Source organism: Xiphophorus hellerii, chromosome 23 (genome assembly GCF_003331165.1).
Source record: "Xiphophorus hellerii strain 12219 chromosome 23, Xiphophorus_hellerii-4.1, whole genome shotgun sequence".
In the NCBI taxonomy this organism is placed as follows: domain Eukaryota; kingdom Metazoa; phylum Chordata; class Actinopteri; order Cyprinodontiformes; family Poeciliidae; genus Xiphophorus; species Xiphophorus hellerii.
The window spans coordinates 5,750,868-5,778,837 of NC_045694.1; the positions used below are offsets into that span (position 1 = coordinate 5,750,868).

A 27,970-nucleotide genomic window follows, 5' to 3' on the forward strand; every position below is an offset into this window, starting at 1 on the left:
TGAGTGGCTGGGTGCAGGTGAGAAGAACTTAAAGTACTCATCTGAACTTAATGTAATGAAAATGTAATTTAATTAATTAACTCTATTAAGGTTTAAGACAAGTCAAGCCTTATTCCCACTCTCCCTAAAGTCTTTGATCGTTTTAACCCTGGAAAACACATCCTTCACACTGTTTTGCTGGTTTAATTATTATTTTTTTTTGCTATGAAGATACTCCACAAATAAATATCTTAATTTATTTATTACTCACTTAGACACGGTTTCCTTTGTTTTTGTGGTTACAGTGAGTACACAGGAGAAAAAAAAGTATTATGGTCAAAAACCATGCGGTCTACCATAAACATGTAATTAAAAGTATCGTACTTGGTAGACTTTCAAATATAAGAACTATATTTAACAAGCTGCTTTTAAGGGCATATTCAGATCAGTGTTTTGTTTTGTTTTTTTCTGTTCTGCAAGTGTCTGTATTAGGGCCTACACTTTCAGCATGTGACTTCAAATTAGGGTCGCCATAAAATGTTCAAAATTCTAAACATTTCTACCACAAACAACAGAGTGGATATGAAAAGGGGTTTTATAAGTTTTTTTGTAATAATAATTTTATGTGTCAGAAGAGAAGAAAACCAAAAACACTTGCATGACATAAGTTTTTTCCCACTTACCATTCAGGGCTTAAGCAAAAAATTAAATGAATTTAAAAAGACTTTGAGAAAAAAAGAAATAACTTTTTTTCCATATGTGCTGGAGAAGAAAAAAAAGACTTTGCAAAATCATACAACTGATTTTCTTCACTTGCCCTTCAACTCAAGTGAAACAACAAAAAATTATGAAAACATAAAAATACTTTAATATGCTTTTTCTTTTCCACTATTTTGGTTGTTTTCTGTAGAAAATAAGAAATATTGTTTTTAGTCAGAAATACTTTACAGAAAAACACAGTTGATCAAACTTTGCACATCATAAGTTAATGTATGTTTATTTTTATTTTTTACTTGCACATGAAAAATGAAATGTAAAAATGTTTTTTTGGTGTTTTTTTTTCAAAAAAAGATCCTCTCATCTTATATGAGTACACACTCATAACTGCACAATTTCACTGGCCAACATTCTGCTCTATTCCCTAATTTACTTGTGATAAAAGACACAAAGTGCCCATTTCATCAGTTATTAGCTGTAACTGAAGCCTTTCTCTCAGCTATTAACTGGGCAAAGCAAGATGTGTTGAAATGGTGCAATAATAATTCTGAACCATAACTGGACTCTGTTAAAGTGGCCTACAGGGAGGTAGAAGGCAACTGTGTTGCACAAAGCAGATGGCACAGAGTAGGCTGATGGCATCAGAGCACACTGATGCAAATACACACATGGAAACAAACACACACTTTAACATGCATGGTGACCCCTCTGTGCTCCCAACAACAACACCAAATGCTCTGTACCATCCAACAGCTAGACATTACAGAATGATTAGGGAATGAACACACAAACACTGTCAGTTGACCACCAGACGCTTTGAGAGCATTGCTGCCAAATAAAAAGTCAGTCGGGCGTTTATGAGTTGGCTGCCTTCTCTGCTGACGAAATACGTGAGGAGGTTCCATTTCAGTCTCTGAATGCACAATATCAGCAGCCATAAAAAGTGTTGCTAATTCACAAAAGTGGAAAGTCATTTTCCTACTGGGTACGAAGATGTGACTCATTTGTTTCTCTGCCTTCTCCTTCGTCTGACATATTTATCTGATAAAGTTTATATTAGGCAATCTGAGGGATATTCTTATCTTGACGTTAAATTCCCTTTGGAGACGATAACAGTGGTCATGAATTTCTTACATAGATAAAACCCACATAATCTGGTGTTATTTCTGGCCAACAGAACAATCTACATACATATAAAAAGCAATAGGCTGATCCAAGAGCTTGTTTGTATTCAACACAGCTTAGAAAGACAAATTTGAATAATCTGATGTCTAATATTATCAAGTAAATCAAAAGATTAAAAACATGTTTTCAGTGGAGCTGCTGCAAAACTGCTGCTTATTTTATGGCTCAGTGAGTGGAGTTTCCAGTTCTCCACCAGCACCAGCTGACTTAAGCAGCTGACTTCTCCACCTTGTCCTGCTGTGTACATTATGAGACCTGTAATTGCTTTATAGTTTAATTATAGTTATTATGAAGTTGTAATTTGGAATGTGTGGATCTACAACTGCCCCCTAATGCTCAAAACAAAGTGTGTCCTTCCACACAGCCAACATGTCTTTCTTTGTGAATTCATGTGCAGCTGTGCCAGTTGACACATATTCCACACAAACCAAGGATTGCATTGAAAGCACTTTGCTGCCACCTGGAGGTTGGAGGTATGCAAAATTCAGTTTTATTTTGCAATATATGGCATAATAGTATATGGCATCAGAGCACACAGATACAAATACACACATGGAAACAAACACACACTTTACATGCATGGTATATGGTATATACTTTATACCATATACTATATTCAAACTGTCACTTTTTAATGTAGCCGTTGCTTGAAAGCAAAAAATCAGCAAAAATAATTTATGTATAATTAGAAATAATTTCAGAAACCAAGGGTCAAGTATTGTCAGTCACATTACATTAACATCCCTGTTAATGTTTATACCACCAGTAGTCCTACCTAAGAAATGAATTTCTCCTTAGGCATTAGCAGACATGCAGCGCTGTCAATCCAAAGAACCCCCCCCCCCTCCCCCCCCGTCATGTTAAAACATAAAAACTTTAATTTACTAATGACATACTTTTCATGCCTGCATAATATATTGATATTAGACTATACATTTCACATCATACTTCTTTTCACATTCTCAAAATGTAACATATATTGCATTAATGTGGTAATTTACAGTGCAATGCCAGAAAGATGTTTTCGTGTTAGAATGCAAAACGTTTTACATTCAGACATAATAGTTTGTTCTGTAATATGAAAACAGTGTGCAGTTGATGTATCATATATATCAATTGTTTAATTTGGACTCTGTTAGGGTTGAGCAATTGCAGAAAATGAATAGATGGATGGATGTTAGCTTGAGTCCTATCAGAGTGACCTGAATCACAGCTGATTCTGAAAGTAGCTGTTTGAATTTACCGTACCTTAATTTTGAGAGATTCTAAAATCAGTCTGGTGGAATGAGAAATATTTTTGGCACAGCTGTGCATGTTATCCCTCAGCGCTTGTACACCATCTGCCTGCTGAGTGTGATTGATTAAGGCAATGAAGATTCAGGATACAGTTTCACAAAGGGAGTGTCTAAATACAGTTTTTTTTTATCTCCTACATCTGCTGAGCTAAGGAAATGCTAAGCATAAATAGCTTAATATAGAAAAAGAAGACGCAGCAGAGGATCACTGATATTGTGAATTACAGCTTTGTTTACTTTCACTGTCCTACCACCTCTTTACCTTTACCCTACAGGGCCAAAGACTCTCAAAAAGTCAACAAGACTTTTTGAGTCTTGTTGACTCTTGTTGAGTCAACAAGACTTTTTGAATAAAATTATTCAAAAAGTCTTGTTGACTTTTTGAATAATTTTATTTTCCAAATTAGTTTTTTCTTTAGATAAAGTCTAATTAAAAGGTTTTCCGTTGTCAGAAATAGTCTTCAGAAACACCTACATTTTAATTTATGTCCAATTTTGACAAAGCATATAACCAACAAGGTTCTGAAAAATTTTAAAGCAAACAGTAATAACAAAATACCCCTCCATAAGTGTGCCACTTTTTAAAAGATTGAATATTAAAGAACAGTTCAAATACATTTTACAAAAAACATACTGTTTTTAAATGATTGCAGCTAAAGAAACAATGCAGTATATGTCATGTCTTACGTCCTTCTATTACCTTAGCTCTAATTCATGCAAAAGGTAAACTAAAAGTGTTTCAAAATTTCCGGAGCAATCAATGATGTATAGCCATTTGAAGGTCAAACACAAACCATACATTCTGGTTTGATTTCAGGAATAATCAGTATTTTTTATTGTCTCCTGTCATACTTTGACAGCTGTTATGAATAGCCTTTTGTTGTGTATGCTGACAGAAAAATAATTTCATATGGACATAAAATCTCACAAGACTGAAACTGTCACAGAAGAATTATTATGGTTATTAAAATTACACATAAGGAGGCTGGAGGGGGAAAAGATAGTTCTTTTTATGCTTTCATTCATTTTAAACTTTTATTTTCTCTGTTTAGCATTAGATGCAATAATGTCTACCACTGAATGTGTAATTTTAATAAAAATTACATAATATGCATAGTTTAATTTTTTTTTAAACTATGCATATATTGTATGTTTGATTGTAAAGTTAGGGATGTCAAAAGTTACAGAGCATCCTTGTTAAAACAAATTCAGTTGGCAGATATTTTTATCATGTAACTGTCCAATTTGCACAACTATTTTTATTGATAGATAGATAGATCCTGTGTTTCTTGATAAAACAAGATAGAAACTTTTTTTCTGATAATTTGATTAAATATAAAAGGCATGCAAACATACAAGTGTTTTTTTTTATTCTCTAAATTAAAAAAAAAAAGCCTGTTACCAAAGAAAATAGTTCTCTTTATTAAAATTAAGAGAATAAAGCACAATCTGTAATTACATTTTCAGGAAAGACCATTTGATTTAGGTGTGCATATTTCATCTTTCTCAGTTAGGCAGAGCCATAATGTCTAATTTGAGCGTTATAATCAAATAGATGTGTTGTCTCCACTTTTTTGTAGAGAATGCAAAGATGAAGAAGATCTTCACTTCATTTTGATGACAATATCCTTATTCTCGGTCTACATTTCCACAATCTAGACTAAATCCAGTCTGGGATAGTCTTTTGACTTTCTGAGTTATTAAGAGGTTTCCCTGAATGTCCTTGAACCAAACTCTACCAAACCTTTTCCATAACTTCCAGACATGCTTAGCAATTTTTAATTAATCTATCCATGCATCGTCGATGCCCAGGGTTAAGATGGATCTGGGGTCTATCTCCAGCATTCATTGGACAAGAGGCAGAGTATACCCTGGACAGTTCATCATAGTGCAACACAGATGCACACAGAGCAAACAGCCATGCTTACACACATACTCACAGCAAAGGGCAATTTAGAGAGACCAATTAACCTAACAATCATATTTTTTAATTAAAGACCTTTGAGACCAGTGAAACACTCATCAAGTGTGTTTGTTTGGGTTATTAAGATAGTCATTTAAACTGGCTTAACTACGCTCTCTTAGTCACTTTTATCAGCCAGTCTATAAAGGATTTTATTGTAATTACGAACCAGTTATAAAACACTTATTGTTTTGTTTATTTTGAAAACATGAATGATGTGAAAATTGGCCTTAAGACACACACATTCACAGCCTCACTGTTTCTTTCTCATTGGTGAGAAGAAGTGTCTTCTGTTGCCAGCCAGGATGATATGGTGGAGGAGTGTCAAGATAAAAGTAATGCCAGCTGTGCTCTGCCATTACCTGGGACATCAACAAGAATCCATTTACTGAAGCTCCCACTGGGATGTCCCATTATTCCCGTGTAAAGACTATGACTGGAACTCCTAATTTTCCCTCGGCTGGGAGGGAAAATCACACAAACTTAGCTTCAAGATGAAAGCAGATCAGTAGAATTGCAAAACTATAGTATCTGTGGTTATATACTTATAGTACATACGTAAGTATATATATACTATGAGTGAATATACATTCATAGTATATATATACATATATATATGAGTGTATATAATTAGATATACACTCATAGTATATACATGTACTATGAGTGTACACTATGCTTGCTTCTTCAACTGAAGTGACAATAAAAATGTGCAAATAATCCTTTAATATCTTCAAAAGTTTTCTTTCAAAACCACCAGATAGGCTCCTGTTTAATATCAACTATAGAGAAAATAAAACCAAAAATTTGGGACATCTTATCTAATCTGCATAAATAGAAATTAATCTATATTACAGAATGAAACATGAAGATATAAATGCAGTATACTACACATTTTAAACTTTTTTTTCACTTGTGTCCTGCCTCAGAATTTCAGGCAAAGAATTATAAAGAATTATAATTTTTGACCTGGAATTAATTAGAGGTTATAATATTTAGAAGGGCATAAATCTCACTGCAGGTAGTTTCTGCTCCCAGAAGTCACATCAGTCCCCAGCAGACAACCACTAGGTACATATTAACAAACGAAACAGTTTTATTAATAGGCCATACATGAATTTCCTTCTTCTTGATCAGCTTGACATCATCCTGACTGATGTGATGAAATGAGGGTGGGTGGTTGGGTTTTACTGTAGTCTGACCAAGAGTTTCTAATTTGATTATACGTTAAGATTTTAACTCAATGAACAGAACACCAGAGAGTCAGAACTCACTGCCAAAACCTCTGATTTGGCATGAAGTCAGGTAACTGAAGCTCCACATAATAAACAGACCACCTCAGGAATTCATGTTCTGTTTATGAGCCACTGTGTTGTTCTGTGGTTTGGGATGCTTTCATGCTGAGTCTTAAGATGACCCACAATAAGAATAAAAACTCAATTTGTCTTATGAGTTCATAGGGAGAAATGATTCACTTTGTTTATTCTGACATGAATTAGAGGAAACTCCAGCTGTCCCAATTTGATGCAAATCCCTAAATTTGTAGTTTTAGAAACATTTGACCTTTTGAAAAAAAATAGTTTTCACTTTTTTCTTTGTAAGTCATTCCTTTATTTTTGCAACATGAAAAATAAAAAAAATTAACATAGAGAGACTGAACACCTTTCGACAAGGTTTCATTTATGACACATACCTTTGAATGCTAGGTGTGAAGTTATCAAAGAAAATGACATCATAAATGACATGAAAGCATTTTTATGGCACCTGCCACATTTACTTGCACACCTGGTAAAAGCAGACCGAAATCCTCAAAACAAATTGCATCTGGGGAGGCTTTGCTCTAATTCTTCTGCTCACTTTACTTTGCATGTCGGAAACATAAACCTACACCATTTTCTATTCTACTCTGTCTTTTTCTTGCAGGCTTTTTTCAAATTATGGAGCTTTACAAATATCTGCTTCATTGTAACGACATGGTCTCTTGTTTCCCAATTTGAAGAAGTGGAGTCATTGTCTGTAATTGATAATACAATGTCTCTAATAAATAAATACAAAAAATTAAAAAATACATCATTAATATTTATTTCATTGTTTTAAAATTGCTGGGCACCAGTGATGTTGTTAAAACCAATGTTTACTAACCTAACCTAAATAATGGTATTTTTCTATTTTCATTGCAATGCTATTATAACACTAGCAAACAGATTTAGTTAAAAAGATTTTTAATTATACAGCGGCAATGCGTTTGCAGCATCCATGGTGGCTTGTTTTAGTAATTTATTGGTTGCTGCTGTGGAAGTTTAATTCCACAAATAAGTTTGAAACAGATGCTAAAGACCCTCATTGTTTCCTCCACAGACTTTTTGGAATGAGTCAGCAAAACATTAGAGCACTAAGATGTATGAAAAATGTCTACCTAAATGAGATTTCAAAGAAGAAAGTGAAATTTATCACATGAATTTATCAAGAGCCAGGGCCATTGAGATGCTCCTTAAAATAGCAATTTTAACATCAGGAGCACAAGGAAGAAATCAAGAAAGCACATGTAGAGAAGATGCATAAAAATAAGGAATTGCAAATCAAGGTTTTCTCTCACATTCCTGGATCATCTTTTCCTGCTGAGAAAGAAATGATTGTGATTTATTACACCTGCTGATTCTGTGTTTTCTACTTGCTGCAGATGGTGTTTTCCATAAAACCTCAAACACACATTCAGCCAAGCAAAAGACACTCCCACACCAAGATCCCACAGAACTCCCACACCATCTACACACATGAAAACCTTCTTCAGCAATCATTATTTAATATAATTACTTAACCTCAACCAACAGACGCTGAAAAAAAATGTTTAGATTCAACCAGAAGAAAATTGAATATCTGGTGAAGTGGAACTCTTTGGAAAATTCGCCCCATCACTTGAAAGATGCTAAGTAAAAACATATTCAGACAGTTATGATTAAAAGCTCCTAATAAACATACCAAAATCTGCAGTATGTTAGTGAGACATTTACTGTATGTACTGTATTTTTTTTTCCAATATTTAATTTCAAAACATAATGTTCACTAACTAACTTAGTCTAATAAATTATTGGTTCGTCATGCATTATAAAAACAGTAAAACTTTTAATAGCAGATCTTCAGACTCTTATCTATAACTACAAAGGACACTACAGGACTCTCTGTGTAGTAGGAATTCAAAATTACATATCAACCTGAATACATTATTGTATTAGATATTCTTTTTTCTCATTAGGGACAGTGGAGCTGTTGAGAGAAGAGGGGCAGATGGGTGGGCAAAAGACTGGGGAAGCTCTGGAAGGAATACCATTAGAGGCTTTTAAAGACTGGCGATCAGAGTTGTGCTACATCTTTAAACAGTAAAATAATAATTAACATACAGCCAGAACCAAATTAAATCAAAGCATATTGATGTGCTAAAACGGCTTGGTCAAATTCCAGACTTGTAGCTGAACCAAATGTTATTCATGACATCAGAGATTTACCTTTTTTTTAATTCACCAGCAGGTGTATATGTACAACAAACATTATATAGTGGCAAAAAGCAAAAAAGGGGTATTGATCTATAAAATAATTAACCAGATAATAAAATGAATAACGGCAATAGAAATCAAATAGCCAAACAAAAAAACACAAACAAGGAAGTATACATTAAAAAGGATACATTCAAAACAGAACATCGTCAATTGGCGTCACGGCAAAAATGAAATTAACATGTGAATTAGGATATGCTTTTATTTCTAAACTTGTCAGTTATTTTCTAATTTGAATTATTTTGCTGTTCTCTAATTAATCTAGCATTTCAGATATTTTGGGAAAAACTGTAGAAGGGAGGGAAAAAAGAAAGCTAACGAAAAGAGAATAAGTAAATGAAAGTACATACCAGGACAAATAATGAATAAATAATAAATAAATAAATGATAAGGATGAAACACTATGAGTCTTATAATTTGACTCTCTCATTTCCCTTCTTTCGCCTGGTCTTTGCTTCCGCCAAGGTATTAACTCACTGGCAATGGAATGTAAAAATATGGAGTATATTTTATTGGAATTTTCCACTTGGTTTTTATGTATTGCTGATTTATGTATTTATGTATTGCTCCATTGATATGTGTTGTGTGCGTAGATCTAGCCATTGTGAGGTACCATTTTTTTTCTGATTTTTTCAGTTAGGCAGTATTGTTTTCTTTCTATAGTCAGGTCAACAAGCAGCAGGGTTTGGGTCTGTTTGGAGTTTATGTTCAGTTTAGAAAGGGATAGTGGGATGTTGTGGCCAGAGATTTGAGACAGTTTGGTGATTGTTTCTTTCCAGAAGTGTTGTATTGGTGGACAGAGCCAGAATGCATGGAGGTGGTCATCAGTCGTATTAAGTGTACAGTGTGAGCAAATGTCTGATTCTGTAAGTCCCATGATGTGCATCCTGTGCTGTGAAGTGTGTTTTATGGATTATTTTATATTGTATCAACTTTAGTTTGGTGTTGTTGGACATGATGAAAATGTTGTGGCATTAATTATTCCTAAATTGACTTAAATTTAAAGTTATATTTTACCATAATGCACCTTCTCACTGAAAGAAAAATTAAGTCATAATTAGACTGTAATCTAATTATGCATCCATGGATGAGCTTGAGATTAGGGTAATGTGTTCAACCCCATACTGGCCAATTGGACTCTAAAGTCTTCAGAAAATCAACACATAAAAATAAAAAAAGGCTGGAGAATAAAATTAATAATTCAAAATAAAAAAAAAGTTGGGCAATAAACTAGTATTCATGTTGATTTTGAAAAATCAACATGAATACTAGTTGATTTTTCACTAGTAAAAAAGTAAAAAAGTGAAAAAAGATCACAAAAAAGTGAAGTTTTGTGATCTTACCACAAAACTTCATTGTGGTAAGATCATGTAAGATTTTTGAAACGTGCTGTCTTTCAGAAAATCAACTCTACAAAACATCAGAAGGCTTTAAATTAAACCATTACTCATGTTGATTTAAAAAAACATTAGAAAATGATCACTTTTGTCAAGATCATGTAAGTTTTAGTCAAATCGATGAAAACTGAACATTATGACTGGCCGGTTAGCTCAGCTGGTCAGAGCGTGGTGCTAATAACGCCAAGGTCATGGGTTCAATCCTCATACTGGCCAATTAAGATGTGCTGTCTTTCAGAAAATCAACTCTTCAAAACAGCAAAAGGCTTTAAATTAAAGCAGTACACATGTTGATTTTGAAAAACATTACAATATGAGCACTTTTATCAAGATCATGTAAATTTTAGTCAAATCGATGAAAACTCAACATTATGTATGGCAGGTTAGCTCAGCTGGGTAGAATGTGGTGCTAATAATGCCAAGGTCATGCGTTCAAGCCCCATACTGGCCAATTAAAACACTAAGTCTTCAGGAAAGTCAATTCTTCAAAACAGCAAAATGCTTTAAATTACACATGTTGAATTTGGAAAACATTAGAATATGAGCACTTTTGTCAAGATCATTTAAGTTTTAATTAAATCAATGAAAACCTATCATTATAGGTAATGACGCCTTCCCTAAGGTGGCATAGCGCCACCTCAGGTTAGCTCGGGTGGTCGAATGCTGGGTAGAATGTGGTGCTAATAATGCCAAGGTCATGGGTTCAATCCCCATGCTGGCCAATTAAAACATGAAGTATTTCAGAAAATCAACTCTTTAAAACAGCAGAAGATTTTAAATTTAAACAGTACACATGTTGATTTTGAAAAACATTATAATATGAGCACGTTTGTCAAGATCATGTAAGTTTTACTTAAATCGATGAAAACTCAACAATATGTGTGGCCGGTTAGCTCAGCTGGTCAGAGCGTGGTGCTAATAACGCCAAGGTCATGGGTTCAATCCCCATACTGGCCAATTAAAACATGAAGTATTTCAGAAAATCAACTCTTTAAAACAGCAGAAGATTTTAAATTTAAACAGCACACATGTTGATTTTGAAAAACATTACAATATGAGCACGTTTGTCAAGATCATGTAAGTTTTACTTAAATCAATGAAAACTCAACAATATGTGTGGCCGGTTAGCTCAGCTGGTCAGAGCGTGGTGCTAATAACGCCAAGGTCATGGGTTCAATCCCCATACTGGCCAACTAAAACATTAGGTCTTTAAGGAAATCAACTATTCAAAATAGCAAAAGGCTTTAAATTAATCATGTTGATTTTGGAAAACATTAGAATATAAGCACTTTTGTAAAGATCATGTAAGTTTTAGTCAAATCGGTGAAAACTCAACATTATGTATGGCAGGTTAGCTCAGCTGGGTAGAATGTGGTGCTAATAACGCCAAGGTCATGCGTTCAATCCCCATACGGGCCAATTGAAACGTACTGTCTGTCAGAAAATCAACTCTTCAAAACAGCAGAAGGCTTTAAATTAAACATGTTGATTTTAAATATGAGCACTTTCGTCAAGATCATGTAAGTTTTAATTAAATCGATGAAAACTCAACAATATGTATAGCAGGTTGGCTCAGCTGGGTAGATCGTGGTGCTAATAATGCCAAGGTCATGGGTTCAATCCCCATACTGGCCAATTAAAACATTAAGTCTTTCAGAAAATCAACTCTTCAAAACAGCAGAAGGTTTTAAATTTAAACAGTACACATGTTGATTTTGAAAAACATTATAATATGAGCACGTTTGTCAAGATCATGTAAGTTTTACTTAAATCGATGAAAACTCAACAATATGTGTGGCCTGGGAAACAAAATCAACACATCAAAATAATAAATTGGTGGAAAATAAAATCAACACTTCAAAATAAAAAAAGTCTGGTAAATACACCTTTACGAATGTTTGTTTTGAAAAACATTAGAATCTGAGCACTTTTCTTATGTCTTCATTGTGGCAAGATCATGTAAGTTTTTTTTTTAAATCGATTAAAACTCATAATATATGGACGGTTAGCTCAGCTTGTCAGAGATGGCGGCTCGTTGTTGTTAGCAGTTGCTGAAAGGAACTAAAAAAAGTTACTTTTAATGTAACTTAGTTACTTTCCAAATCAAGTAATCAGTAATCTAACTAAGTTACTTTTTCAAGGAGTAATCAGTAATGTGATTTTCAAAGTAACTATGCCATCAATGTTCAGAGAGGCCTTCCAACCTCAAAAACTCAGAGCTCATCATCAGAAATAAATGGTTCTAATCACTGGTGGTAGCATTTGAAGAATTGGGCAGTAATTATGAAGAGCTGTAACTTATGTATTATAATGGAAGGTATAAGTATTTTTTAAATTAAATTCTTGTATACATTTTTAATATATTTTTTATTTTAAAATTGTTTTTCCTTTTACATTACTTTATTGTTTGTTTTTTAGAAAAGTAAGTACCAGAAGCAAACTTTCTGATTTAATGAAAATAACATTAAATCTAAATCTGCCAGGATTATGAATCATTTTGGGTTCAATTGCACCAAAAAGGTGGTCCTACTAAGTATTCATTAAGTGGTCGCACTTTTCAGGTTTCAATTTCAGAAAAAAATTATATAATTTTCCTTTCACTTAGCAGTAAAACATTAATTTGTGTAGGTCTATCATAAAAATTCCCTATAAAATACATTAGCTGTAACATTACAATATGAAAATGTTTAAGAGGCATGAATATTTTTGCAAGGCACTGTGATGTGTTGAGAATAAATAATTCTGTTTTCCATTTGTCTCTATTAGCTAGTTGCTAAGCTAAAGCTAAAGGAAACCACATGTTAGGAAATGCAAGAGTGAGCCGGGATAAGGGATGACACACTAGGTAACGCCCTCTTTGGGGTGTAGCTCAGAGAGACAAAACGAATGGGAAACCCTTGTGCAATGCCATTTGACTGTTAGCTCTTAAAGGTAACATGTCAGAATGGACCTGCTGTATTTTGGTATTAATAAATGGAATTCATGAATTCAGCTCCCTGACTGTTTTTCAACCTCATACATCATGAAATTTGCGTGGAGAACAAATGATTCTCTTCAGATGCAATGACTGGAATGAGGCACGCCACTTTTGTGTGAATAGACTAAAATCTACAGCTGACAAGCTTTTTCACATGAAGTGCTGTTTTGTATTTTTTTGTTGATAAGAAAACAGTGAAAACACACAGGAGAGTTGATGAGATCTCAGTCAGTTGTCTATGAAGAGTCTCTAAAATCCTGCATGAGCCACTTGTATTTTGCTGCTGTGGGTGGTCTCACAAAATCCATCTATTTCCTAGAGGGGAAGGAGTTTTGTCATTTCGGTGAGATTGAATTTGTCATCAACAGAAAACAGAGCGAAACAAACTGCTGTTTCTTCTCTTTTCTTTTCAACTCTCAGTTAAAGGCACATTCACCCATTCTGTTAGCATTAAGCAGAAACAGAAAATAGATCTCTTCAGATACGCATCTTGTTTAGAAACAAAAATAGCTTTTTCATTTAAATAAATTTTGCATTAACAATTTATTCTTTTCAGTCCAATATAGCATGTAAAGATTTACATATATGAGGAGAAAAAACAATGACATTATAACTTTCGACAAAAGAGAGTGTGTTATTTCAATAGGATTCATGTTCAGCTCTATTTTACTGGAGGAATTCCATTTCATCAGTCCATCTAATCTACAAATGCCACGTTTAAAACCTTCTCACTAAAAAAAACCCTGACTTTGTTCCTTTATTTCTCACAATAATATCAGGAAAGATTATTTGTCGCTGTGCTTTTCTTCTCTGCCTATCACATGCACCACACTGGAAATGTTGTGCATGAAAATTGAGACATATCTCCATTTCCCCCCCAAAGCTATTGTCAACTTTTCTCAGCCTCCTCAAAGCAGAGCAATTACAGTGTGGGCTGTGAATGGTCTTGAGTGAAAATCCATCTAAAATGTTAGGCTAGACTTGGAATGATTTGCAGATGAAGGAATAATGACCCACTGTCAGTCTGTCAGACAGATTAGATGGAAATTTAAGGAGTAGAAAATCAAGATTGCCTCTGCAATTAATTCACTATAAGTGCTAAAATAATTTTCCTTTTCAGGTTTCTAAAGACGTTAGTAAGCTAAGTTGCTGTATCTTAGACATGACCTACTGGATACAATCAAACTAATTTTAAATGTTCATTTTTTAGATAGCTGTAATATCGCTGGATCAGCTGTAATACCGGCCACATTCTACATGATCTCGTGTGTTTATTATTTAAGTGTACAGTAATGTAGATCAAGTTTGAGCCACTTGAAAGTAATGTTTTACATTCTTTCACTTTGAGAACAGATCTTGTACATTACCAATTTGAGAACAAAGTTGAAACAGAGTTACTATGTGTTGACATTCTATTTTATGGACTTGTTAAAAAATAAATTATATCTTATTTTTTGTCTTGAGCTTTAGCATGCAAACAATTTAAAAATTATGTAGGTAATCCTATTAAATACTAAAAAATGCATGTCACTTCTTTTTTTACAATATAATTTTATGTTTACATCTAAAATGTAAAAAAAAATAATAGAGAATCAATTGAAATTCAAAAATCAGTTAATAATCAGTTAATTTAAGCTACCTCCTGTATTGCTGATCTTTTTCACCTATCCATCTCCACACTCATTATTAGCCTTCTGAACTGTGCTTCTTACGGCACTACTCCAGTAATACAATCAGGTGAGAATTCCCACACGTTGCTCTCCTCCTTCACAGTCTATCTATCTGAGAGGGATCGTAAGTTATTGCTAATTGAATATCAAGTTCTCACATAAGGAATTGTTTTCATCTTCTACGGCTCCGTTGTGAAAACTCAATTGTTTGGAGCACAGTGATGGGAATCATTTCCTCTTGTATATCAAAAGTAGACTAAACTGTTTCTGCCTGTTTCATTCATTCTTGCTGAGTGCTGTGATGTCCTCCTTCGTCTTCTGTGCGGTTATAGATACCTAACTGATGTGCTGGGTCTGCTGCACGTAGAATTATATATATAATTTTTAAATCTTACAGTGAAAAACCATCTGCTAACTATTTGCATTGCAAGTTTTGCTTTGACCATTCTTTTACTCTTTTTGTTTTTCCTTAAAGAATTTATCAAAAGAAAGCTGCAGTTTACCTTGCAATTTCCACCTGACATAATTTGACCTGCAGATTTTTTTTTCAGCTTAGACACAAAGAATGAAGGTTTTGCAAAAGGTTTTCTCAAAGTCTAAACGTGCACAGTAAAGTGTGCTGTAGAGTAGATTTTCTGTGGTCAGAAATGACAGAAAAAAAGGTGAATAAATCCAGCAGCACTGAATAATCAGAAGGGTTACCAAAAATAACCTCAGCTTCTAATGCTGGGGGGATATAATTTAATCCTCCACAAATTGTAAATGGTGGAAAATGTGAAATGAATTTATTTGTAGATTTCAATTCAAGTGGTTTTGAAATAAAACTTACATGGTCTTGAATCAGTTTGAAAGATTCATTCTCCAGCTGAACCTGTCTGTACCAAAATATGTTTTTTTTTTCTTTACCAATGGGTGGCTTCCACAGAAAGATGTCCACAATCTGTATCCAATTAAAACCCTCACCAAGAACGATTTGATCTTCCTAAATGAATTAATCTTATGTGTGGATTATGCTGCTTCCCTGTCTTTACTCTCTCATGATTTTGTCATTGCATCTTCTACTCTACTTAACTAATGTGCATGATGTTTTCTTTTCTTTTTTGTTTTATGATAGAGTAAAGCCAACTGATTTTGCTTGTTAAGAGGAAATAAACAAGTACAATAATCTAAATAAAACCACAGACATACAGTAGTTTCTCCTTTGTGTTATTCTATTCTGCTTTCACAGATGCTGCACATTCAGTTAATTACACTCACCTGTTCCTCTCTCCAGCATTGATGTTCAGGACACATATCAGTTTTGCCTGATTTTACCTCTGGTTATCTGTAAATTCCCACAGCCAGGTGTGTAATTCCTGGTCTGTTAGTTTGGACTCCAAATCCTGAAGACTCTGTGTTTCATTTTGTGTTTCCTCAACTTAAAGCAGAGGTGCAATTACTCAAGTGCCAGAGTCCTGCATCTTTCCTTGGTTGAACATACCTGATTTAAATTAATGAGTTATTATGAAGATTTTATGTACAGATCTTTGAACCAGTAACAAGTGGAGTTTGAGACTCAGACTTGAGTTACACTTAAGTTACAAAGTGAAAAGACTTCAGGTTTGAATTAGACTTGTGGTCTAAAGACTTTTGCATTAAACTTGGATTCCTAGTCTGAGACTCGAGTTTTAGTTACATGTATAAGGAAAGTTGTTATGTTAGCAACAGATTTCAGCTCTGACTGACAATGCTTATCTTTGCAATCTTTAATGTGAAAGAATGCGCCTGATTGTCAACTTGTGATATTAATGGATTATAGTGTGGTAATGGTTTATATATAATATGTTCATGTCAAATGATTATAGATTATAGTAGCTGAATTTGCTGTCCGTATTGCCCTCATATGGACAGCAAATATATGTTTGTAAAAAAAAAATTCCATGATATAATTTCACATTAATCACTTCAGTTATGTGGCCTGAAGTTGAGTTAAAGAGATACAGTTCCTCTGTAACTTGCTAAGGGACATTTACTCATATATTAGTGGGGTGGGTCTATATACAGTATATATAACTCTATATGTACTTTTCTCTACTTCAGCTCTAATTCAAACCTGTACACCACTTTCTTTTTAATTGTATTATGGATTATCCTATTCCACAAAATAAGGTCTCTACATTATTAATTGACCTGAGGGTATGTGAACTTTTCACCAGCAATGTGTCTGGATATGATGAAATATATATTAAAATCTAAACTCTTTATTTGGCAACTATGATTTGTTGAATTATTTTTCTGCTTACTAATTTGCATTTCTGTATTTTAAAACAAGTTTGTGGATTTAGTATTGTAGAACTGATTATTTCCATTTATTCTGTATCTGTAAAGCACAAACAAAATCAAACCAAGTCTGTAATTCCTCCTTGGAGCCATTTCTGGCGCATACTAGAGTAATTGCCTTAGCAGTGATTTATGCTGTTCAAGAGAAGAACTGCAGGGAGTGCAGCACATCTTTGTGATCAGAAAGTCACAACTGAGTCATCACTGAAGTCACAACATGAAGTCATGACTCATTCTCCAAGAAACAAAATAATAAAATTTGGCCTTTTGCTTTAATAGGATCTGCAGTGCTAATCTTTAAGTTCATGAAGAGAAAGTTCTTTCCAGGTAAAAATGGCCACATATTCAGTTCAAAAAACACAACTGAAGATATACACTTTAGGCATACAAACAGGTACCCAGTATAAGGCAATTATAATTTTTGCATTATGAAACCAAGGTATTTTCGGCTCAAGAGTACAAAATGTGTTTGAATTATTTTGAGAATGCATGAGCTTTTTCTCTCAGAGTTGTGAAATGGAATGTAACATGTTTTCCTTTCATCCATTACCGTTAAGCATCTCTGTTAAGAAGTTGTCCTTCTTGTGCGTTATCTTTATGAGATTTCCTTGCTGACCTGCTGATTTAATCTTTCTGAGAGCCTTCATGGTGTCACGGTGTGTTGCAGAAAAGTGAAAACTGAGAGAAAGATCTTGCCTTAGTCTCCTCAGGTGAAATAAGCCCATTAATGACATTTTCATCAACGAGGTATGTCTGACTCCAACAGTGTTGTTGAAGCCACAAAGACAGTCAACATCAGGCTTATCAGCACCTCCCTACTCTTTAATTAGTCGAATTGTCAAATAGCAACAGAATAAAGTCCTACACATTTCAGCTCCACGAAATAGAAGCTTTTTATCTCCCTGAGAATACTTATTTTGTGCTGTCAAAATAAACACGGAAGATGTCTATAAAATTAATTATTAGATTCCTTAGGACAACTGTTTCTTTTTCATTTTATTTATTCAGAAGGAATATTGAGGGGGAAAAAGAACTTGTGGATTTAGAAAGAAATTCCAATCTCTGAAAGACATTTTTGCATGTTTGTTAAGTTTGTCCAGCAAAAGAACAAGCAGGAATAAAACTTAAGATAGATTGGAATAATTCTGTACAGAGGTGGGGACTCGAGTCACATGACTTGGACTCGAGTCAGACTCGAGTCGTTAAAATCACGACTTGAGACTTGACTTGAAAAAATGCTCAAAGACTCGGACTTGACTTTGACTTTCATGCCATTGACTTGGGACTTGACTCGACTTGAAGCTGTTTACTTGAAAAGACTTGATATTTTTTACTCAAAGTCTTAAAATTTAAAACACATTATTTATAAAGTGGCGTCATTAATTAATTTCACTCATTCCGTATCAATATGCGCAGACCGTCACTATGTTTTTCCTCTCTCCTTATGTATGTATGTGTACGTAGCTGCAGCACAACCAATCAAATTAACAGGATCTGGACGTTTAAAAAAACGCGGCAAAGCTACACCGCTCGAATATGCTTCCGCGAGTAATTTCTTTTGGCTACGTAGGTTATGAACTTTCGACTAAAAAACGAACTGCAACTTGTAAAACATGCAAGAAGAGAATATCGGATGGAGATGCCACGACGTCCAACTTTGTCCGGCATTTGAAGCTTCACAAAGATCGGTAGGTGGCACTTTTCTTTTGCTGTAAGATAGTTGACTTTAGCTAACTTCGTGTTAGCATGTGTACTCCGGGTTAAATTGGTGATGATTTACCATAAATCCGGTCCTTCAAATGCCTCCACAAATAATGTGCACCGTGTTAGCTCAGGAAGCCGGTGGATAGTGAGCGGGGCTCCGGAACAGAAAGCAGATTCTGGACCTGAACACAGGGAACAGAGTCTCTCTGTCCCATCATGATGATGAGCCGGGTCTAGTATCATCTAAGGATGGTTGGTGTATTTGAAGACATCTACGTTGGGAAATTATATTGACAATATATTGTTTACTGCAGTCAGTGCATTAAGTCAACTGTTTTTGACTTAATGCACTGACCGGCGTGACTGTCACATGTCGCACAGAACCCATTTCCAAGTAGTATAGCTTTGCTGGGAAAAAAAAAAAAAAGACCAAATACAGAGACTGTCCCAAATAAATTTTGTGTTTAGAATATCTGTCCCATATTTACAGAGGACTGAAACTAACATACTTAGAAATAAAAGCAGAAAAATAAATGCACCAGACCTTCCTGAGTTTACTTGTGATAACTTCATTTATACTTATTTCATTTTTTGAAAACTATGATTGTTGTAGTGTTGATGTTTATTTATGAATAGAAGGAGTAAACTGAAGTCAAATGTAATTCATGAATGGCTGTAATTTATTTTCTGACATCTGTTTATTTCTGACAGATTTGAAGAATACCAGATGAATAAGAGGATCACAAATGAACCTCAAATACATATTTTAAAAAGAACAAATGGTCTATTATTTGAATTTTATGTATAATTGCAAATTATAAAAAAAAATAAAATAAAAACGACTCGAAATGACTTGAAATTAAAGGTTCCTGACTTGAGACTTGACTCGACTTTTGCCTGTCTTTACTTGAGACTTGACTCGGACTTGAGGACAGAGACTTGAGACTTACTTGAGACTTGCAACACAGTGACTTGGTCACACCTCTGATTCTGTAGATGTAAAATGAAAAAGTAAGTTAAAAGATTAAAGTTTACAATGTTTTTTGTAAAATACCTGATAAAAAAATCAAACAACATAGATGTTCACTAGACAATTTTACAACATATTTACATTTTTTTCTAAATAATGCCTATTAGGATACATTTATTATCAAATGTCTTAGATTAAAATATTTTGAAAAAAAATAACTTCGTGGATGCTGATAAAACAATAACTATCAAGCTTGATCTTACTTTGTAAATAAAGTAACATAAGAGATGTATAACTGATTGACAGTAATAGTAATAAATGATTACACTTACTGGGTTTTCATATTAAATTAATGTTAGAGAACTTGTTAGCAGTACATTTTAAAATATTTCCAGTTATATTTGATGGTCTAATAATGCGTCTAATTTCTCTAATACTGTGTTAGTTTTGATGAATATTTTAGAGACAGATACAGGTCATGTTAGAAGGCGATGAAAACATAACAATTGGAGCCAAAAAAAACATCCCTCCTCTCTATCAGTTAGCTGGTAGATGATAGAACTGTAAGAAACTGGTTTCTCTACAAATTTTACTAAGGAGAAAGATTAATAGAGTTTTTGATGGATTTTCACAAACAGAACAACATGGAGTTCTGCTGTTCTTTTTAACAGGATTTAAGGAGATTGTTCTGCTCATCAAATGAAAATAAAGGATGGATTTAGTTCCTTGGATGACTTTGCAAAGCCAGCCAAGAATCTGGAGAGATGTACCGATTTTTGTCTTTCCAGGAAGAAAACTCTCAGACTTTGTTGGTTGAACACCACTCACCTCCAGGTCATCATCACATGAAAACCTTAAGCTCAAAGAATTATCTCTAATGAAGCAAAGGCTTTGAAGACTCAAAATGGGTTTCACAGATCTTCTCGGTGGATGAAAACTCTTTGAAGTGGTAATAAAAATGAAAAAAATGAAGACTTTTCACCTGAACGTGTTTCCATTTAGAGTAACACTGTCTTCTCAATTCCTGTCAGCCTCAAGTTGCAGGATGACCCCTTTGAATCCTTCGGCTTGACCGAATCTCCATCTCGTGATGTGTATATTGAGTCTACAAATTGTCTTCAATCAAGATCTTTAGTTTACTAAACTTCATTAAGGTAGGCGAGCATGAGCTTATAATTTTAGACTGTTGACTTCCCACATAGCATGAGGGAAAAATGCAGAGATGTACACGCAGACTGACATTCAACCGTAACCTCAAGATGCTCAAGAGGCAACCCTCTTGAGCAGTTGCTCAAGAGGGTTGTCATTAAATGACCCAATAGAAAAGACATAATAGTCATTATTTGCCATTGGGATTTTTACGTCCTGTTTATATACAAATAAAAAAAAATCACAAAGTCGTTTTTAAAATAACACCATCTTTTTGCATGTTGTCAGGTAGTTTAATTAAATGTGGTGCCTTTGTTTAAAGATGTTTGTTGACCAAGTGTATCCTGAACTTTGAAATGACAAATACTATCACTTTACACTTTAAATTTCAATGTGTTTTTTATGAGGATTCTATGAAATAGGTTGACACAATAAAGAAAGAACATGATACAAGGTTTTCAAATGTGTTTTGTTCCATATAAAATTGTGAAGATTTTTGCATTTGTTTCAAGCTTTTTACTCTTTGATACCTTAACATAAAATTCTGAAATCTTCTCTAATAAACCCCTAATCATTGCTAATTTATGCCACCATGGTAACTACTGGAAAAGCATTTCACTATTTTTCCATTGTTTCTCAAAATATGTATGGAAATAGGTTGACTAAATGTTTGAAATGCTTTGATACCCTTAATTTTTTTTGCCATTTGTCACTTTGCAATCATAAATCTAACAGATTTATTGGAATTTTATGTAATAAAGCAAAATACATGAGTGGATGGAAAAGTATACAAAATTGTTTACAAATATAAGTTTGAAATTTACTCACGATCTCCATCATCACATATTTAACTGCTTGCAACAAGACCAAATGTACTAATGTTTAATTTGGCAAGAGTACTGCACAATTGTCTTCCAGTGAAAAAACAAATGGATAGCAATTGATATCAAAGCTTTAAAATATTTGAATGTGCAGAAGGTTCCAATTGTTTCATGTAATTTGATTCTTTGAAATCAAGAAACTACCCCAGAATGTCTTTCATGCAATTAAGCAGCAGAAACTCTAAGGTGCAAATGGTTCCTGTTGTTTCTTATGACATTTTGCTTTCTTATAACTACGAATGGCTTGTTAAACCCCCCGTCCCAGAAACTTTGACTAAAAGATGAAGCATGTAAGGAAATGACAATAAAAAAAGACCACAACTGTTTTTAAAAAAGGACAAGTTTGTATTATGAGTACAAGAAAACATTTTGCTTTAGTGTTACGTTTCCTTGAATAAAACACACTGAAAGTCCTCCAGTACATTCTTTATCTTAACCTCCAAGGTGAGCACAGATCCAGGGGAGTACATGGTGTGTCTACAAGGAGCAAAGCATTGTTGGACGATGAAAAAAAAAACAAATCTCATACATACACATGAATCACATTATAGGAGGTGTATGCACACACCTGAAATCCACTTGAAAGCATCTCAAGAGATGCACAAACCAGCAAACAAACAAAAAAAAAAAAACTTGAAATGTAATCACATAACAAGAACAAGCACACAGTGCTCTAACATCGTTCAGAAATCTGTTGAATCATTCATCAGCAGCTTCCATAGGTCATGGTCCTCTTAACTTTTTGCAGTGAAACTTAAAACATTCAGATGAGCGTGGGGAGTGATAAACTCAGGAGTGCTAGCGGTCTTTATGATAATGCACTTGGACAGTTTAGATCAAGGATTTAATTCAGCCTTGGAAACCCTGTTTTCCTTTTATCTTGTTGAGGATTCAACAGAGCTAGGAAGCTTTGACCTCTGAAAAAAACCGTTTTGTTCCCGGAAAGGAAAACACATGTGATGTCTAAGTGATGTTCAGCAAAGACAAAAAAATGTTCTGGACTTATCTCTTCTTGCTTCTGAAGCTCATTTCTCCCAACCTACACGGTCAAATACCAAAGAACAACCTTTAAAAATCTAAAGTAAAGTTTTTCTGTCACTAGAAAACAACAGGGAGCATCATAAAATAATCAGAAACAAGTCCAATGTATGTGTATGAAAATCACTTTGGCAATGTAGTTCACCTCTACAACTCTCCAGCACAGTAAATATCAACATCAGCTGAGAATTTCTCCCCCACACTACACCACAGCTGCTGGTTCTGCACATTACAAGATGAACACAGAGTGTGATTGGGCCAGCTCAGGCTCTGCAGTCCTGCAGACGAGAACACTAACACATTACCCAGCATTAGAGAAACGTTAAGCTGGTTTCAAGCACCCTGCACACGAAGAGACCTCAGAGAAACTTAGGTTAAGTTTTGACTGAGCTGTAAATTCAGTGGCAGTGCCTTGCTCATTCTCTGGATCCCTACAGTCCTTCCTGTCATCCGAGTTGCAGTCCCACTCTGGGTGTGCAAAGGCTGCTGCGTTCCTTTCAGGACTGCGTTGACACTGTGAGAGCCAAGGCTGTTGGAGTTGTGACTGTGGGGTCGCTGTTTGTCACAAGCAGGACTCGCGGGAGCCGATGTTTGTGTGCAGAGACTTCTTATTCTGCTCTTTGTGATTTCCGTTGTGAAGAACAGAATACCTGAGTGGAGAAAAGGGAAGGGAAGTGATGGGACAAAGAAAAATCACAAAAATTAGGTTAAAGAATGTGTAATTCACAACTTTTCAAGCCAAAAAACTGAAATCCAAAAATAGCTACCTATCACAACTTTCATAATATTTTCATGGGAGATGTCTTCTATGTTCAGTATAGTAAGAAATCCTTTAAATTATTTAAAAAAGCAGAGTACATGAAGAGAAACGCGAACGAGAGAAATGCCTACAGTGCTTCTCTGTGCTCTCATGAATAGAGTAGTCACTCCTGACACTCCCTTGTGCTTTTTATTTTGTGCCTGTCAAAGTGTGTTACTGTAGCTTTGGCATATGGCTGAAGATACAATCTAAAATTCACGCTTTATGTTACATCTAGACATAACTTCAGATCATCCTTTCAATTTGATATCTACATGTGCTCTGTAAGCTCGCTGATTCCCACTCGGACAGAGGTGCAATCTGAAAATTGTGACAGATTCAGATAACAACCTGTACATGTCATTTGAATCTCAAAAGATTAAAAAAGTTTCTTTATTTCACTAATTGAACTGAATCACTTAGCCATATCGAGGGCATGAGCTGGTATTGTCACATTTTTGTGTGTTTAAACCAGAGTTTGTCTTTTAGGATAAAAAGAAATAAATATTTACAATACTTGAACATGCATAAACTTCCTGTTTTGTTTTATTTTATTGAAACTTTCCCACATTGTCATATAATTAATTTCCAGAATCAACAGGGTGTAAATGATGCGTGAATATGTTATGAAATATTGCTCTCACATAGCTTTGAGAAGTCTGCTAGAAAAAAAGAAACTGGGAAAAAGACGATAGTAGTATTTTAAAAATGACTAGTATTATGAGTACAAGAAAACAACACACAGGCATGCTTACATGTTATTCTATACATACAACATGAATGCTGGAAATAGCAACCTAGCTTTTCTTTCTGTGTGTGTGTGTCAGAAAGAGCTCACCTCAGGCTAAAACCATTACGAGCTGTTTAGACAAACACCCCAACCAAAGACACTTCCTGCTGCCAAACTGGCCATGAAATACACCTTTCAGACAGCCACCAACATTTAGGGCTTTGCTGAAAGAAACAGGCTTCAGATTCTCACCGAAGCAGAACACAAAATTGCTCCCACATTGCAGCGTTAAACCTTTAAACGGTTTCACTGTTGTTCTCTGAAAGTGAGCACACTGATGCTTAAAAAAAACCCAGTCACAATCAGTGCAACTGCCAGTAAATTTCTGAAAAGCTTCAGCTGAGCTTTCGACCAGATGCATGTCACATAGCTGCACTCACAGCAATATGTAATATGTTATGTAACTCCTGATATATAAGGGATTAGCTTTTTGTTAATTGAATAAAAATTGCTTTGGCAGTGTGCTAATCTGTAGTGCAATGTATTTAGAAACATTGCACCAAGCTCAAGTGATTCTATAAATGAAATGATGCAGTGATCTGTTCTGTTAGAGTCAGCTGAATGGGAAAAAAAAACACATTACTGACCCAGTAAGTCCTGCAGAATCAAATTTAATCCTGTAGTTACCGCAATATAGCCATGTGACTTTTAGAGGTCTGAAATAAACTCAAGCAATTGAGTGGGAAAATAGTGGTGGTGGGTAAGTGTTGGTGTATTTGCATGGGACATTTAACTTTAAAAAAATGGTAACAGGAAATGTGGCAAAGATTTGCACTCTTTTATAAGGTTTCTGACAGATGGATACTTATAAAAGAGTTCAGGTCAGCACGTTTAACAACACTAACAAGAAATGTGTGGATTGCGAAGTGGATGGAAAAAAAACCTCAACAAGAAAATTCCCCTTTACTAACTGGGCTAACAGTGTCATGTTGTGGTTGTTACTTTGTATTTACATTCTGATTCTTCCAGGGTCGCTTACTATTGTTATTTATGTATTGTCAAAGTAGTTACGCCTTTGTACTGAGTTTTTTATTTCATGCATTTTTTAACTCCTTTGTTAGTGTCCTGCCCTTTCCCTTTGGTTCATCAATCTGTGGTATAATTTAGCTCCCTGCATGCTCTCTATGTATTTATTAGTCTATTTTTCTCTGTTTCCCTGCTCAGCCCTCTCCCTTAGCTGTTTTGGATCTCTGAACCCTCACACAGAACCCATCCCCCACGCCTTTCCCACTCAGTTCCACCAGCCTAGTTCCACCAGCAATTAGTAAACACCTGGTAGAACTGTGAGTCTGATGAGCGATCTACTTCTCAGTCCAACACGCCTAAGAATGGATGTTAATGTCGGAAAGAGCAGGAGCTTCTTCAAGAATCAGAGGACAATAATGACTGAAAGTAACAGAACTGCTTGATTCTGCTATAAAATCAAGTAGTTATGTGCCTGGAAAATACATAATGCTGCCTCTTTAAAAGAAATTTGTCTTTGCATAATAGCCATATATGACACCATGAAATTGGTCTTCAAGACACTCATCACAACAACCATTCTTAGGAGTACTGCAGCTTGTTTGTCAAGCTCAGCATACATGTAATTCCACCAGATGTTTGCAGATTGCTGCTGCCACTAGTCTGGAGGGGCAGTGTGGTGAAGATGTGGGGAACAGCTGCTCTGTGAGGCAGAAGCTCGGCTGGAGACCGAAGCTGTTAAATATGCATTGCATTGTATCAGCAGACGTTAAGGCACCCCCAAATAGTTGCCATGGGAGTTTCAAGGATTCCTCAGACTTTCACGAATGAGTCAAAGCAACACTCTGAGTGTGTGTTTGATGTGGGAATGATATTCCCTCATCAAAGCTCAAAAAGTCAATTTTACATAATACCCCCTTTTCAAATTCCTCAATTCACTATGCTGCTTCCAAGCTCTTGTCAGCACTTTGACCCTGTTTCTACACGCAACATAAACTGTTTTCAATACAGATGAGGAAAGTCCATGACTTGACAGAGCAGGGCTGTTTTGGTAGGAGAAGGGGGACTGACACACTATCATTCAGGACCTGGACTTCCAGGATATAGATTTGCCAAAAAAACAAAACTTAAACTTCAAACTTCAGCAAAAAAACAGTGAAGGCATAAGTGCTATCATATGTGTACATGAGCAATGCTGGGTACAAAATTTGGTTAGGACATCATGACTATGTGTAGTCATTTGGAGCATATATTTAATTTAATACTTGGATCAAATGAAACTCCAAAGCAGGACATGTGGCTCGATCCGTACAGTGTTTATTCGTGGTTTTATTTGTACACAGCTGAGCCAACAGGCCAACTGGCAGAGCAAGAGACAGGATGGAGATTTGTTTAATGAGGCCAGAGGAGAGACACAGTGAGACAGAAGGCCCGGATCACAAGCAGACTAAACAGTTCTACATATTTCAGGCAGCAATGTGGCAAACATTCATCTTGATGAAGTCTCGCTGATGAAGACTTTGAGCGGTCTGCACAGCAGACTCTGACATCTGACGCTACATGTGGAAGAGGTGGGAAGTAGAGATCTATCTGTCTATTACAACAACATTACCTCCAGATGAGTGTCATGTAATTTTAAATAAAATTGATAGAAGGTGATTTTAAATCTAAACCACATAATCACATATTCTTGGCTCCTAATGACACCGATTTCATCTACTGAGCAAGAAGTTAGTTCTAGAAGCTGCGCAATCCTCTTCATTGAAGCAAAGAGCTTGGTTTTACATTATTCACTTATTACATTATCAATTCTTTAAGCTGTTGAGATGCAGTCTGGCATTTATTTAAATGCAAACAAAGAACACTATGAAAAAGTTTTTATTAATTGCTGGTCTTGTATATACTGAGGAAACACGACTTTCTGGAAAATGTTTAGAGGTTTTATAAAACGGAACTTGTGATGTATTTTTAGATCACTGTCTAACTATTTTCAAAGGATTGTTTGGTTTCTTAAATATTAAATAATTAATTAATTAAATAGTTGGACCAGTGTTGTGTTTATATGTGAAAACAGTTTGTTCCATTTTTTGATTGAAACTATGAAAAATAACTTCCTTGTTCTTTGAGATCATAGACCATGCTTTAGCACAGAGATTCCCAAATAGCTTTTAGCTGTTGGTAAACAGTAGATAACAGCAGAAAAATGATGCATTTTTCCTGTTCTGTGTCAGGTCTTAATCCAAAATACAAGATTTTTTGATGCACCTTCTTTTAGATCTGACACTTACTGCTTTGTCCACAACTTTTCTGACATAATAATTATTTTAAGCACTCACTATATAACATTTTATCCTGAACTGTATTGTAAGTGAGTCATAAATACAATCAAGTCCACAGTCTCACTTCAATTTAATATCAGTAGTAATATTGATATTAATATTGCAAAACAATGTTCATCATTCTTAATTGATATTGAATAAAGAAAAATAAGAAAACAATTGTTAGTCTTGATATCATTTTACTAACATGTATTATTTGTCCCACACAGTCATAGCAATCTAAATAAAATCAGTTGTTTTTGTAGCCTCATTCCTATAAATATCCATGAACACACAATACCCTC

General features: G+C 34.8%; 1 protein-coding gene and 3 non-coding genes across 6 annotated transcripts in view; 3 read left to right on the plus strand and 1 right to left on the minus strand.

Moving 5' to 3' along the window:
- Positions 1-10,229: 10,229 nt before the first annotated feature.
- trnai-aau (transfer RNA isoleucine (anticodon AAU)) lies at positions 10,230-10,303 on the plus strand. Its single transcript has one exon. It is a non-coding gene; the product is annotated as a tRNA-Ile (tRNA).
- Positions 10,304-10,970: 667 nt separating this feature from the next.
- trnai-aau (transfer RNA isoleucine (anticodon AAU)) lies at positions 10,971-11,044 on the plus strand. Its single transcript has one exon. It is a non-coding gene; the product is annotated as a tRNA-Ile (tRNA).
- A 161-nt stretch (positions 11,045-11,205) lies between these two features.
- Positions 11,206-11,279, plus strand: trnai-aau (transfer RNA isoleucine (anticodon AAU)). Its single transcript has one exon. It is a non-coding gene; the product is annotated as a tRNA-Ile (tRNA).
- Positions 11,280-22,079: 10,800 nt separating this feature from the next.
- Positions 22,080-27,970, minus strand: part of htr4 (5-hydroxytryptamine receptor 4) — a 139,145-nt gene continuing 133,254 nt past the window's right edge. For all 3 annotated transcript variants that reach the window (XM_032555749.1, XM_032555747.1, XM_032555748.1), the window contains one exon: positions 22,080-23,445. Coding sequence is in view for 2 of the 3 variants with exons in the window: in XM_032555747.1 (XP_032411638.1) it covers positions 23,358-23,445 (88 nt within the window). In the remaining variant the exon portion in view is untranslated. The remainder of the gene's footprint in view (positions 23,446-27,970) is intronic.